The 15,614-nt window shown below is 51.4% G+C and overlaps 1 protein-coding gene across 5 annotated transcripts in view; it reads right to left on the bottom strand.

Annotated features, from left to right (window-relative positions):
• Positions 1 to 15,614, bottom strand: part of DENND1A (DENN domain containing 1A) — a 544,738-nt gene that overhangs the window by 15,882 nt on the left and 513,242 nt on the right. For 3 of the 5 annotated variants that reach the window (XM_012509181.2, XM_030817794.1, XM_030817793.1), the window contains one exon: positions 7,800 to 7,888. In XM_012509181.2, the coding sequence (XP_012364635.1) occupies positions 7,800 to 7,888 (89 nt within the window). Of the gene's footprint in view, positions 1 to 4,477; positions 6,303 to 7,799; positions 7,889 to 14,683; positions 14,738 to 15,614 lie in introns of those variants that run through there. The other 2 variants (XM_030817797.1, XM_003264111.3) reach the window with 2 other exon arrangements.

Consider the following 15,614-nt stretch of genomic DNA (forward strand, 5'->3'; position numbering starts at 1 on the left):
GCTGCCCCTACCCCCTGGGGCCGAGGGCCCAGCTGGCATCTTGGAGACTTGCTCCTGGGGCTGAGCGCAGTTCCTGGCTCTTAGAGGGCCGGGGATGCACTAGCAGCTTCATACACATGTCCTAATCACAACTGGCACACAGTAGGTGCTCTTTACCTGTTTGTGGTTGTTACCAGACGCCCCTCCCCCGCCTCCCAGGTGCTTGACTGCAAGCTGCACTCTGCCTTCAGATTCCTTTGTTCATTCACCCAGGAAACATCTCAGAGCAGAGGTCTGGGCTCGGATGTGGTCCAGGAGTTGGAGAGTCAAAGCTGAGGAGGAGCTCACAAACTACTGGTGTGGCTGGCGTGTGTGTGTGTGTGTGTGTGTGTGTGTGTGCGCGCGCGCGCGTGAGATAAAGAGAAAACTACAACATGGCCGGTCACCGCCAGATCAGGAGACACGCAGAGGATTGTGGGCGTGGGAGGGAGGAGAGTGGGTGGTTCGTGGGGGAGGTGTTGGGGTGTCGGAGTTCTGAGGCTGTGGCGGCCACCTCAGGAGATAAGGCCAGGAGGGAGGCCACACGCTCTGCTCACTCAGGATGCCAGTTCCTCCTGTGGGCCTTTCCCCAGCCACACTCCTGGAGATGTTAATAGGCATCATGTTAAGAAAGGAGGGCCAGGAGACATGCCCAGAGCTTCCGGGCTGGTGCCTGGTGGGCCAGGAGGCTGACTCAGGCCTGTTGGATGCCAGAGCTCTGCCCATGCACCAGGCCACCATACAAATGATGGGCCCATGCCCCCAGGGCAGCTGTGGGGCTGTGCAGGAGGGAAAGTGCTTTACCCCTGTGTGATCCACAGCTGGGAGCAACTGAACTGCTGAGGCTGTGCTGAGCCCAGGCCCGAGGAGGGCGAGGCCATTGAACGTGCACAAGCGGCACGCCAGCTTTTGCCAGAGCATGTGTGCGAGCACCCAGAGTCCCTTGCAAAGCGTTCTGAGACCTGGGCTTCAGGCGGAGTTTTCTCACTAAATGCGTCTGGCAGCTTCTTCTGATCTTATTTTAATCTTCTGGGGCTTTGGTGCTGGGGTCACGCAGTGCAATTCAGAGGATCAGACACTCCAATTCCTAGGCAGCAAGGGCTGGGCATTTGGGGTACAGACTGTCTACCTAGCTAGCATGGCCTGCAGAAGTTTTCCTTGTCCAGAAGGATTCGGACACATGTTTGAATGCCAGTCACATGTTCCTCTGGGTCCCTCAGAATCAGATGTCCGGGAGTCCAGTTCTGGTGAGGGTATAAGGTGGTACAACTCTTCAGAAAGTTATCTAGCAATATGGAGCAGAAATCTTCTTACAACTGGTTAAGGGTAAAGGCTTTTGGTATTAACGAGGCATGTGTGAGGCTCAGGTCTGCTACTAACTAGCTGTGTGACCAAGGACAGTGATAATCTCTTGAAGTCTCAGCTATTTCTATAAAATAGATCTCATAAGAGCTCCCCTACATATTTCTTGTGAGGATTTAATGAAATCGTGTATGGAAAGTGCTTAGCACATTCCCAGTTAATGGGAGTTGTCAATAATTCCGTTTCTTTTTTCTCTTTTTTTAGAGTCTCACTCTGTTGCCCAGGTTGGAAGGCAGTGGCATGATCTCTGCTCACTGCAACCTCTGCCTCCCGGGTTCAAGTGATTCTCCTGCCTCAGGCTTCCGAGTAGCTGAGATCATAAGCGTGTGCAACCACGCCCGCCTAATTTTTGTATGTTTAGTAGAGATGGAGCTTCGCCATGTTGGCCAGGCTGGTGTCGAACTCCTGACCTCAAGTGATCCACCCACCTCGGCCTCCCAAAGTACTGGGATACAAGCATAAGCCACCGTGCCCGGCCCAGAATAAGGATATTTACTCTGGCATTTTTTATATTAATGAAAACCTGGAAAGGATCTAAAGATCCAGTATGAGGGCAATAGTTAGGCAGACCATGAGCATATGCACAATGAGATCCTCTGCAGTCATAGACAATAGGGGTTACAGAGACACACGGAACAAGTCCACATGCTGGCATATTGCAAGGAAGTTGCAGCTCTGTAAAAGACATGCAGGATAAAGACTGGGCAGGGATCTCCAGGAATGCTAATATGTAGTGGAATGAAAGTAATGGGATTCAGAATGAATTTGTCTCTTTTCCCTAACATTCCAGATTGTCTATCAGGCTACTGGGTAATTTTTACAAACCAAAAATTACCTGAAAAGAGCAGATTTTGCATGGATCTGGCCAGAGAGGTGAGCTGGGCAGCAGCCCTGGGCCCTGCTGGCTGAGTTTGGACCCTTCTTACTTAGTACAGTGGAACTTCAAATAACCAGGATGCAGCCAGTCAAGCCCCTCATGTGACTGGAGGGTGTTCAGTGTCTCATCCATGAGGAGACAAGGTGTGCAGTAGAAAGCACTTGGCTCTGCATGCAGGTGGTCAGGAGGGCACCTCAGATCCACAACCAGCTGCAAGCCCCTGAACCCTTAAGACTCAGAAGACAGCCCTACCTCTGGGCTGTGAAGATTAAACAGGTGGCAGGTGCCTATAATTATCTCCCTCCATACTCTCAGCAACTCTGTGAGGGCCAGTGCCCCAGCCCCTACTGCCACCTCCCAGCAGGGAACAAATGACTAGCTGCCTGGCAGAGAGATGCACCCCAGGATCAGCGTGTCACTCCCTGCCTTGGCCTTAGTCTGCACACAGTGTGCCATCATGAGGGGCCCGGTGGCTCAGACCACAGCGCTGCCTTTCAGAGCCTGTCACTGGTTTTTTTTTTTTTTTTGAGACAGAGTCTTGCTCTGTCGCCCAGGCTGGAGTGCAGTGGCGCGATCTTGGCTCACTGCCAGCTCTGCCTCCCAGGTTCACGCCATTCTCCTGCCTCAGCCTCCCGAGTAGCTGGGACTACAGGCGCCCGCCACCACGCCCGGCTAATTTTTTGTATTTTTTTTTTAGTAGAGATGGGGTTTCACTGTTAGCCAGGATGATCTTGATCTCCTGACCTCGTGATCCGCCCGCCTCGGCCTCCCAAAGTGCTGGGATTACAGGCATGAGCCACCGCGCCCGGCCGCCACTGGCTCTTTCTCAGCACCCAGTTGGATGGGCAATTCCCCTATACCTGGCAGACCAAAAGGAAGATAACTTGGGGCCTGGCAGCCGTGCCGCACCCCATGGAAATCACCACACAGCCTTTTTTTTTTTTTTTTTTTTTTTTTTTTTTTGGAGACAGAGTCTCATTCTGTTACTCAGGCTGGAGTGCAATGGCATGATCTCGGCTCACTGCAAGCTCCACCTCCTATGTTCAAGTGATTCTCCTGCCTCAGCCTCCCTAGTAACTGGGATTACAAGCATGTGTCACCACACCCAGCTAATTTTTTGTGTTTTTAGTAGAGATGGGGTTTCACTGTGTTAGCCAGGCTGGTCTTGAACTCCTGACCTCAAGTGATCTGCCCGCCTTGGCCTCCCAAGGTGCTGGGATTACAGGTGTGAGCCACCGTGCCTGGCCATGGCCCGCTTTTAATAGGAGGGGAGCTGTGAACCTCACTGTGCTCACTGCCATAGCCATCGTCCCCACTAGTCAGAGAAGCACATAAGGATAATTAGGTCTTAACAAAAAGCCTGGATAGTAGAGAAGAATGGACCAGGCTTCTGTCATCAGACAGCTGATCCTACCATTTTCTGGCCCTGAGAAACCTTGGGCAAGTTATGAAAGTCTCCTTGAGCCTCAGTTTTTCTGTCTGTTCAATGGGAAAGCTACCACCTACCTTTGACAATCTTTTTTATTTTATTTTTTGAGATAGGGTCTTGCTCTGAGGCCCAGGATGGTGTGCAGTGTCATGATCTCAGCTCACTGCAACCTTCAACTCCCCAGGGCTCATGCAATTCTCATGGCACACACTACCATGCCCAGCTAATATCTCTGACAATCTTAAGGGATGTTGGTGAATGTCATTCCTCTTTCCTAACCCAAGAAGAAACACTCAGGCACCAGTGCACATGGTTTCTTTGGCGGTGAGAAGACTGAACAGATCCGATTCCCAACTCCAGCCTTCAGGGAGCCAGAGAGGAAGGGTGGCCTGCTGGGCAGGCCATCTCATTTTAGGATGTGGAGCTGTCTCTCTGGGCAAAGCCAGACTAAAGATGGACCCTGAAGGGCCCCATTCCAAGGACAGCATCAGAATGTCATGGAGAGAATGAAATCAAGAATTCTGAATGCTGGCCTGGCCACTTTTCAACTGGGTGACCTTGGGAAGACTGGTCAAATCCACATTCTGGGCTTGAGCTCCCACTCTGGAAGAAACGATGCTAGCCCAAGAAGGCCTAGAAATCAATGGGTGCTCCACCGCGCCCCCTGCTGACTGGTGTCTGACCCACAGCCTCTCCTGCAGGATCCCTCCTACCCTGATCCCTGCCCCAGGGAAGCCCCGGGCGTCAGTCACATCAGCTGTGCTCTGAATAATAATAGATGTAGCCAGTACTTCTTGAAGAGATTTAGTAACTGAATATTAACCAAGTAATATTATCTGAAAAGTAGAGGGAATGTTTCCCCCAGAAATCTTCAAAAAAGTCTTCTTCCAATTGCCAATGGCCAGTTTTAAGGGACTAGGAAACCTACCATTGATTCAGAAAGAAAATTTGACACCGGAAAATTTCATTTTGGGAAAATGCAAGTCAACCAAGAGTCAGCATGGGAACTCCCTTTTAAGGCCTCCTTTAAAAAAATCGTCCGTGCTTGCGCCTAGTAGGTTTTCAAAGATACTTGCTGAATAAATGAATGCATGAATGGACAGATGGAACGACGGAGGGATGGACATCAGCTGGGAAGGAAGAAATGAACTTCACAGGTGGACTGGCCAGAGAGCGGCTGGCTGGTGTTTCTGGGCCCTGATGAGTCCCAGGATGCTCAGCTACTCCAGGAGACAGTCTTGCTCTTAATCAGCCCCATCTTGCTGTCCACAAAGCTGGTTATTTTATTTTATTTTTGAGACACAGTCTCACTCTGTTGTACAGGCTGGAGTGCAGTGGTGTGATCTCAGCTCACGGCAGCCTCCACCTCCTGGGTTCAAGTGATTCTCATGCCTCAGCCTCCCGAGTAGCTGGAATTACAGAGGTGCGCCACCACACTTGGCTAATTTTTGTATTTTTAGTAAAGATGGGGTTTCACCATGTTGCCCAGGCTGGTCTCGAACCCCTGTCCTCAGGTGATCCGCCCGCCTTGGCCTCCCAAAGTGTTGGGATTATTTAATGTGCAATTTGGAAGTGAGAGTTGGGGCAAGAAGTCAGAAGGAATGAATCTTTCCTCTCCACTTCAAAGATCCTGCATCCCCTTCTGCCGCCCCAGTCCTCTTAAGTTTCCCAAGCACTTTGATATTCCCAGTGGAGATGAAGATCTGTGATTCAAGAAAACCCAGGCCAGATTAAAGGGCCAGGCACCGAGTCCGTGTGCCCAACACGGAACCACCACCTGACAAAGGCCCATTAGGATCAGGCCCCTGCTGCTGGCCTGGCTTCTCACATCTCCCAATACAACGCCGACAGATTGGTGGAGCCGGTTTCTTCCCCCTCCCCCGAACAATATTTTATGAGGAGTCTGTTTTATTAAAATATTTTCCGCTGGATGCTTCCTGTGTTTCAAGAAGTTGGTCCTGCCAGCTGGAGCTGATGACAGTTGAGAAAAACACATCCAAGTGCTGTTGTGACATGGCATTTGGAAGGGGCGGAGCACAGTGGGGGGGTGGGGAGGCAGCATGGGAAGAGGCGTAGAAAAACACCCGGGTTGCACCAGAAATACCACTGGTATTATGGGAGAACAACTTCCCCTTCCTCGTTAAACAAACGTGAACAGAAACCCTTGGAATGATGTCCTGAAACGTACCCCTCAGTCTCCTTGTGGGCCCGAGCCGCTGTGACGTACGCTCACAGAAAACCTGTCATTTGTTTTCTATCACTGTTAGTTTGCCAACCACCAAACAGGCTCCCATGCTCCCACTGGTTTATTTCAACCCCAAATATTTCCCAACAGAAGTAGAAAACAGGGCATATTAAACAAACAACAAACCAACCAACCAACCAACAAAACTAAAAGTGATACTGACACAGTTCAGGTGATAAGCAGGAAAATGGGATTATCAGACACCGGCTCTTTGGCACACACTGCGGAGTCAGCCCCTCTGCCCAGTCTGGAAAAGCAACGGCGTAAGTCAATGTGATGAAGAGGTCCAGCCTCTCGTCAGGAACTTGGCCGCAAAATGGGTAATGCTTTTCTGTAGGATGTGGAGTGTAGCTGGTGTTGCAATGGTGTTTCTGTGTAATGCAAGAATATTCTGGGTTTACAACTCAATATCAACAGGCCTGTGACCCTGTATCCTGGTACAGTGTCTAAAAGGTTTAGTCCAGTTTTAAAGAGGTGACTTCAAAGAAATGTGACAAATTTCATCCCCTTAAGGAGGAATCTTTAGTCCGAGGCAGTCAGGTGTCATGCAGTATTCTCTCCATAAGGGGGCAATCATAATCCATCCCTCAATGTTCCCACCAGGCTATTGTGCAGAGCAAAAGTTAAACTTAACCCAGCTTCAGGAGTCCTCTCTTCCAAATGTCTCATAACTGAGCATCCTTGTGTGCGAGCACGCACACGCGCGCGCGCGCACACACACACACACACACACACACACACATATAATTCCAGAACTTTCTGGGCAAAGTCTGAGGGCTGTCTGGGTGGGCTGGTTCCTTAAAGACCGTACCCTCACTATCAACCAGAAAATCCTGGAGAGCTGAAGTGAACTGCAACTTGGGTTAGGCCCCAGTCTGACAGTTCAAAATCATTTTTTTTCCTTCTTGCTCCAATTCTGACTGGGACCTGCCATGTCCCTTACCTTCTTTCCCTGAGACATTTTCTGAGAGCCAGACAGACATGGGAGCCTTCCCCTTTCCACCCAAAGGACTTCAGGATCCCTAGAGTAATTTTTCTGACTCCTCCAACAATCCTAGACCAAGATGAACTCATGCACTTTTTCAAGACATCACAGGAAGTCAGCGGGTAGCCGCTGAGTTGTCTGGATAGAGACCGAGGGCTCTTTTGCGGACAAAGGGAAACAGCGCTACCTTCTGCAGATGGCTCTGGTCTGGACTCGGGGCTGTCTGCAGCCTTCTGCCTCACCCCCCAACCGGCAGCTCCACTTCAGGCCACTGCTTGTCTTTCTGCCCCCTCATTCACCTCATCTACCCCACACCTCCTGAGCAGGTGACTCTAGGCCAGTCCTACGGGAGGTGCTGGGCAGAACACCCAGGGAGCTCCGCGTCTCAGGGAGATGGGTAAGAAAAACCACAGTAACATAAACGCTCCGGCACAGGTGGGCAAAGGGTCCTGGTGGGACTGGGGCAGTGGATAAGGGCAGTCCTGTGTACAGATCTCGGCCATGGAGGCCTAGGAAGGTGGGTGGATCCAGTTGGACACTTGGCCTCCTTCACCAGGTTCTAACCCTCACCTACTGACTCGGCATCTTCGGCACAAGAGGCCTAGGACCTTCTTCTGAACCCAGCAAAGTACCCTTGGGACCCCACCCCTCAAAATCCAGCCCAAGTGCCTGGCTCCCTGGCCTCTGGGGCCTCCCACTGGTGTGACAACCAGACCGAGTAAAAGATCAAGCCCTGTTCCCTGAATGACCCCTTTGTGAAACACCCGCTGGGAGCCCCGGGGAAGCCTCACAAAGGCCCGGGGCTACACGCTTGGGCTCCACAAAGTGCTGGCCCCACAGACACAGGGTTCTTGCAGACAGAGGGGAGAGGCATGACACTCACTGCTCAGGGCTCGGCACAGACGTCCTCCGGCCTTCCACTGCGATGTTGCTCTTTGGTCTCTTAACAACATGTGGACGAGGTGGGCGCACCTAGAGGGGGTACGGGGGAGACCCCCAAGAAGGAGTGAGTTGGAAAAGCCATACAGGAACATTCTGAACATTTGGATAAATGGCATCCCCAAAAAATGTTTAGGGATTTTCAAAGCTACAGGCTACAAAAGCCCAGCCCATCACAGAAACATCGCCATCTAACAGGCAGCAGATAGACATATTAACTGGAATTCTGTGGCCTATTCAAATCAGAAAGGTGCTCCTGGAAAGCTCGGTTTCTTCATCTGCAAGATGAGGATAGTTCCACTGGCCTCCTTGCAGGGCTGCAGTGAGGGTCCAATGAGATGATGCCTACATAGGACCCGGAACAAAGAGGCCCTTATCAATGACAATTCCCTCTCATCTTCCTCTGACGCCCAGAAGCTGGTTTTGTAGAAAGAAACGGTTGCGCTCACACTTGTTTTTAGGGTACACATGCTTAGTTTGCTCTTTTTACAACAGAATCACAGGGTGCTTATTTTCCTCTCTAAATAAGAAAGGCATGAGAGAGTGCCACTACAAATCGTCTTTCTGCTTCCCAGGGCATCCCTGTGCCAGTCCTCCCAGCAGGGTTCAGCCTGGATGCTGCCCATCTTGTGTAGCTACATGCACTGAGCAGACCTAGTGGGAGGGTCTGCAGTGGGCACATCAGGAAGGACCCAGCTTCCTAACCCCACAGCTGCTGCAGCAGCGGGATGGGTTTTTCTGACCCTCTGCCTCTGAAAGCCAAGATGAGGGCCCACAGAGAAAGATACCCTCATCCCCTGCCAGAGTTCATGATGGATGTTAGGCTGAGAATTTCTAGGTGCCCTTAGAAGGATACTTATTTGGTCCAGTCGACATTACATGGCTTTAAATTTGGCATGGTCATCTCTGTACACTCCCAGTGCCTGAGAGGGATGGGTTGAGAGCTAAGCTGAGAAAGTCTATCTCTGAATTTCATTGCTGATAAAAACAACCGAGCCTGCCGGGGCAGGGGGCTTGCTTTCTCCATGGATGGGATGCCACAACTGCTGAGTTTCCAGGACAAGACAGGGAAGGAAAGCAGGCACACACTCCATTTCCTGCCCGCCCTTTTTCCTGAACATTGCAACCCCCACCCCCCAGAAGCTTGTCGGTGACATGGCACAGTGGCTTAGGAACACAGATGACAGAAGCTGGCTGCATAAAAGACAAGTCTTTATGGAGTCTTGTCAAGGCCTTAGGTCTGTGCACGTCTGATCTAACCAAAGTTTTTCCTGTGGAGTGGCCAGTCTGATCTCAGACAGGTTTGGCATATCAGGGATGTGGTAAACACCAAAGGCATCCCACCAAACTCGCTGTCTCCATCTGTGGGGTGATTGTGAAGAGCAGATACAGGGAAAGTTCCCCCAAGGGGTCTGGTACACAATGGGGGCTCAATAAATGCTCATCCTGCTCCTCTGTGACCTGGATGTCGCTTCTCGTCAACAGCAAAAGGAAGACGACGAGTGGGTGTCTCTGAATTACAAGATGAGTTTTAGGATTCTCTTATCCCTGCCTCGCATTCTGTGGACTGCCTGGTATGTCATGGTCGCTCAGCAAGATTTTTAGGAACAAATGAATGTTGCTGCTTGGAATCTGAGAAGTGCATAATGACGTCGCTAGTATCATCGTGATTAGAACCGTGCCTGCCACACAGCTCACATTCAGTCAACATGTGCTGCATAAACAAGTGGATATCCCTGCACTCCTTCTAACTCTGCACTGGTTTCCCCAGCTCTGGCAGCTGGTCAACAGGGTCACCTGGCTGGAATGATCGCCACCCCCAACTTCTCCCCATAAAAGCAGGAGTGTGGGTAGGGTGAAGGAGCAGTTCTGCCCCTGCCCCGGGGGGCCCTGGGGCAGAGCTTTCAGGAAAGGTCAGACTTTAAGGCCTGTCAGCTCATCCTTGCACAGGGCTGCTCCTTGCTACAATAAAGGCGGGTTAAGAATGTGAACTTGTGGCTGAAATGGGGGGATTAAGTTTGTGGCAACTTCAACTGAACTTGCAACGTGGTGAAACATGGGGAAAAAGAACAACAGAGCTAATTAGACGAGCTGAGCTGTCAGAGTGCCGCTGAATGGCTCAGCGCCAACAAACAAAAGGAATGGGTTGGCAATCAGCGGGATCGGTGGAGGAGACTGCTTCATTAGGGATGATAAAACAGACAGAGCGGGGGGGAGGGGTGGGGGGGTGGGGAGCACGGAGCTGGAGCCTCGGAGGCTGGGGAGGGAGAGAAAGACACGCCAGCCCCAGAGGCGGTTGGTCACCAGCATGGCTGCCAATCCACCCAGAGTCACACACACCTGACTAATGTGGACAAAGCCAGACACAAAATTACACTCACAGACATGACCATCCCGAGATACCATCGAGGCCTCCAGACTTCCATGTACACACTATCTCACAAATACACACTCACAGAGGCACGCGCAAGAGGTGAAGGCACACGTACGAATCACACACACGCACCCTCACACGCGCATGGTGGCAGATCACAACCAGGCACAGACACACACAGACAAAATGGTTTAATGAAGCCCGAATCACAGACGATGCAGACAAGTCTCGTCATATTTCAGCGATCACACCCCTCTTTCCGGGGTGCTTAGGAAGGGTGGGTATTGGGGATGAAGGAAGAAACCCACAGGCACACACAACAGTGACCGGCCCCACCGGTGTGAGGATCCCAGCCGCGTCAGGGGAGAAAATGCTAAACAGAGATTTCCAGCTCTGTTCAAGGGGGACTGGAGGGGAAACTTGGGAAGCCAGCCAATTCCCCACTGGATTTAAAACCTGAGAAATCTAAGTCGGCAGGGTTAAATGTGTATTGAATACAAAAGCACTGAGTACATCTGATTTTAATGGTGAGCAAGAAATAATAAATACAGAGCTTATAAAGCACTTCACACGCAGGCTGAGGGCAGCCTGCCTCTCCCTGGCAGGCCCCAACCCATGCCCCTTCGTCCAGGAGACACTGGCATGGTTTTCTTCTGCTCTTTCCTTTTTCTTCTTTTTAAAAGGAAAACCCAAATCCTCGGGTAACATCTGAACTCCAGCCACAGGTGCCAGGCTACAAAGCTCCTTCCAGAAAGGCTGAATGGCTAGACCCTCCCCCGCCCCTGCTACCCTGGGCCAACGGCTGCACTTCTGTCTGGAACGTTTGTGGCTACGTGACCCAGCAAAGCCACTCTGGAGGCTGATGGCTACTGACATGGGAGCTTGGTAGGCTGTCCTCTTCGAGGCCCTTGTGGGTTCCATATGCCGAGTCTCCCCGGTTCTCACCTAGTCTGTAGCCGTGTCCACTGGAAATGCTTGCATAAATGCATGTAGACTAAATGGTCCTTGGGGGCCCAGAAAGCACAAACCTTCTATGACTCCCAAATTGGCCTCTTAGTGGTGTTGCTTGGCAGAATAAGTTCGGGGGACATGCCAGGGACTATGCTAGGCGCTATACGTACACAACCTCATTACCCTTACCAGGTGGTATTGTTAAACCCATTTTATAGATGATGAAACTAAGGCTTAGAGAAGGGGAGGATCCTGCCTAAGGTCGCACAGCCAGGAAGTGGCCAAGCTGTAATTCAAACCAGGGCAGGCCTCTCTGACTTCCCAGCCTAGGAGAGCTGGTTCTCCTAGGCATCCTGCCTCTTCAGCATGCCATCAACTCAGGAGGTCCAGCCAAAGCTAGCGCCAGGCTAGTCACCTCCTGCATTAGCTCAGAGCCTGAGGCAGCTGCTACTCCGTGTCTCTCACAGCGTCTGTCTCCCGAGTCCTCAGTTGCCAATGGATGTGGCAGCCCACCCCGCAATCTGCACAGATCCCTACACCGGTGAGACAACAGAGTCCACTGTAGCTGTCTCCAATACTTGAATTGTTCCAAGGGGATTGATCCTTCTCTGAATCATGGCTTCCAAGATTCCCTGCCCGCCTTGGATCCCGAGCCTCAAAGGGGAATTCTGAGAGCTACCTGCTGCTGACTTTGGCTTAAGGGGAGGCTGTTTGGTAGAAAACAAAGAGAGACAGTGGAGAGAGGCAAGCTGGGCTCAAAGGCAGGACTTATCATCAGGCCTGTCATCATCCCTGTGGTGTTGGCTACAAATTAGGGAGATGGCATCTGCCTGCTCTGGGCTGGACAAATGAGACAATAATTACACAAGTGCCTAGCACAGTCCTAGGCACCATAAAAGGTGCTCAATGAATATTAATTCTCTTCTCCTCTGTGTCTCTGCCAGACCTAACATGGCACTGGAGATTCCACAGACAGTTCAGCCGCTACTGATTCACTTTTTTCTTGACTGAATTTTTTTTCTTCCCCCAGCATTTTATATAGGTTGAGCATCCCTAATCTGAAAGTCCGAGATCTGAAACACTCCAAAATCCAAGACTTTTTGAGCCCCAACATGACGCTAAAGGAAATGCTCACTGGAGTATTCTGGATTTTGGATTACGGGCACACAACCAGGAAGTATCATGCAAATATTCTAAAATCGGAAACAAACTGAAAGCTGAAACTATTCTGGTTCCCAAGCAGAAGACGGAGGGTCCAGAGAGCTTGGAATACTGGCAAGACCACAGGTTCTACAGTCCAGATGACCTTATTTGCAGTTGAGGAACCAAGCAACAGTTTTCTCATTGCTAAACTGAGTGGTGACAATGCCTACTTCACTGAGCGACTGTGAGGCACAGCTGGGATGAGGTACCTAAGAATGATTTGCTGACTATAAAATCCTAGGCAAATGATGGTTATTAATAAACGGGGCCATTCCTTAGAAGCTGTAATATGCAAAAACCTGTTAAGAATAAGAACTGTTGGCCGGGTGCGGTGGCTCACGCCTGTAATCCCAGCACTTTCGGAGGCTGAGGTGGGCGGATCACAAGGTCAGGAGATTGAGACCATCCTGGCTAACACAGTGAAACCCCATCTCTACTAAAAATACAAAAAAATTAGCCAGGCATGGTGGCGGGCACCTGTAGTCCCAGCTACTCAGGAGGCTGAGGCAGGAAAATGGCGTGAATCTGGGAGGTGGAGCCTGCAGTAAGCTGAGATCGCACCACTGCACTCCAGCCTGAATGACAGAGAGAGACTCCGTCTCAAAAACAAACAACAACAAAAACTGTTACTGTGTGCCAGGCACTGTGTGTGTTCTGCAAATGACAAATGTCATCCACTTTCCTTCTCACAAAACCCCTCTAGGAATGAGGGCACAGCCCTGGAGGTGAAATCAGACTCAGAGAGCTTCAGTGCTTGCCAGAGTCACATGACTTCAGCATTCAAGCCTAGCTCTGTCAGCCTCCCAAATCTGTACTGAAACTCTCACTAGTCACACAAGATTCAGCCTAGAAGGGGCCTCCTGTCCCCCAAAGCAGTTTCTTTTTGCTGCTTGTGTCTTCTTTCCAGTGACAGTGAGCAGACATATTCTAGCTCCTTGCCAGCTGCGCCGATGGGGGGTTTGCGCCAACCACAGTTTGATGGGGATACGGGATGGATCCATTGTCACGTGTGGCTGGGAGTGTGGACTCATGATGCTCACAGGGGAAGGCATCTAAGTCCTCCCAGCCTCCCATCTAGCCCTCTAATTCCCATCCACAGCGGGTAAGGGAAGGGAAGGAAAACTGTGCCACAGAATGGCCAACATCCACCCAGAGAGCAGCTGCCCAGTGGATGCTGGGTGCATCTCCCCAGGTGAACAGACACAGTTCACCTGGTCACCTGCAGGCCCCGGCCTCTTTGCCTTCACAAGATGGATTTGGACACGTGTGTTGCAGAGGGCGAGAGGACTAGGACACTAGGTTGTGGGGTACTCTTTGGTTGGCCACAGAGTGGTGGCCACACTGAATGGTAGATGGAGAAACTTTTCCCTTGGTAAACAGCCCCCACCAAAAGGTCCTGGACGGTTTCCCACTTTCAAAGCACCTGCTAAAGTTCGCATGCCTCAGCATGGCTGAAGTCTGACCTACCAAGGAAAACGACTCCACTGATGCTTAACACGGGACCCAGACCCAATATTTTTCCATGGACGGATCTCTCTCACCCTCCCACCCCATTCCCAGGTGGTGGTGGGTTTATCACATTTTGTCCTGCTTCTCTAGCCTTACTTGGCTTTTTTTTTTTTTTTTTTTTTTTTTAGAGTCAGGGTCTTGCTCTGTCACCCAGGCTGGAGTGCAGTGGTGCAATCATAGGTCACTGTAGCCTCAACCTCCTGGGCTCAAGTGATCCTCCCATCTTAGCCTCCTGAGTAGCTAGGACTACAGGCATGCACCACCACGCCCCTTACTTGGCACTTTACATGGGAAAGTGGATCTCCAAGGAAGGCCTGGCAGGGCAGTGGTACCTGTATCCATATGAGCTGGATCCATACTCCCTGGACATAGCCTCCACCGATGGGAAGGTACAAATGCATTTCCAGACCAAGATCTGGCAGGAATGAGACCTTTGCCCCTGGACTTCTGCTTCCTTTGTGAGGAACAGGCGTATGGAGGCAGGCTTTCAACCCATTGCTCACCCTGTGAGACTTGCTCAAATGACGCACACACAGCACACACACCACACAGTGGCCCCCTTGCTACCTATGGCTCTGATCTGCAAGTCACCAAACTTACTCACAAAAAAGCGAGAGAAGCCCAGAAAATGCAAGCTCAAGTTCATGCCACACAGACAGGGAAGCTGAAAAACCCAATTCCCAGTTTTCTTTTGCCAGGCAGGAGGGTCCAAACTCTGGAAGTTTAGTCAGGCTGAGGGAGAATGGCTCAGGCAGTGTTAGGTAGGGAGGGCAGAACCACTGGCTACTCACGGGCCTCGAGCGCTGTATCTTGGGAGGCGGTCGGGTGGGACGCAGTCTCTGCAGCTGCATTAAAGTGGAAACTTAAAACATCAGGACACACTGAGAAGGCTCAATGCATTTCCACACACGGCCTGGGGGAAGGCACCCAGTCACCCAAGCCAGAGCCAGAGGGCCATCCTCGATGTCTCCCGCCTCGCCCCCACTGTCCACCTTTTGAGGCCGTCTCCTCTGCTCATTCTTTCCTTCTAGGCTTGTCTCCAGCCTGGGTTACTGCAATCATCTCTCAACAGGGTCCCCAGCTCCGCCCTCCACCATGCTCCACACAGGCTGGGGGCCCTTCCCAGGTTTAATACGGCAAGCCCACCCCCTCTCCAGACCTCTCATGCCCCCTCCTGTCCTTGGGCGCCTGCTCAAGGCTAGAGGCTGGCACTGCATGTCCCCCAAGACTGGGACTCCACTGTGCCCCACACAGACCTTTCTCAACCTTCATCCATGCCCGCCCTGGGCAGACCCTTTAAGTAGCACTGGGCTCTCATGCTTTGTTTGCCGCCCGCCCTCGGGGTGGAATGAGCTGCTCCAGCCGGACTGGTCTGGCAAACGTGTGCCTGTCCTTCAAGAGCTCGTCGGGTCGGATGCTGCCTTGTGCCTCCTGCTATGTGGGACTCAGCGTGGGGTCCCTCACCCCTGCTCCCATGGGACCTTTTACAGGTCCGTCTCCAAGGGGGTTCATCCCTGTGCCTGCAGGCTCTGTGAGACTTGGGGAAAAAAATCTGCTCAACAAGCATCTGATGAACAAATAAAATTTGTACAAAATGATTGGCTTTTGAAATCAGGATTTGAATCAAAACCAGTAGAGCAGACTTCTCAGCTCTCCCCTCAAACCCTTTATCTTGAAAGCCCAGCAGTGTCCTTTCAACAGCCTGCCTGTCTTGATGCTCTC

The sequence above is a fragment of the Nomascus leucogenys genome, chromosome 8 (genome assembly GCF_006542625.1).
Source record: "Nomascus leucogenys isolate Asia chromosome 8, Asia_NLE_v1, whole genome shotgun sequence".
Classification (NCBI taxonomy): domain Eukaryota; kingdom Metazoa; phylum Chordata; class Mammalia; order Primates; family Hylobatidae; genus Nomascus; species Nomascus leucogenys.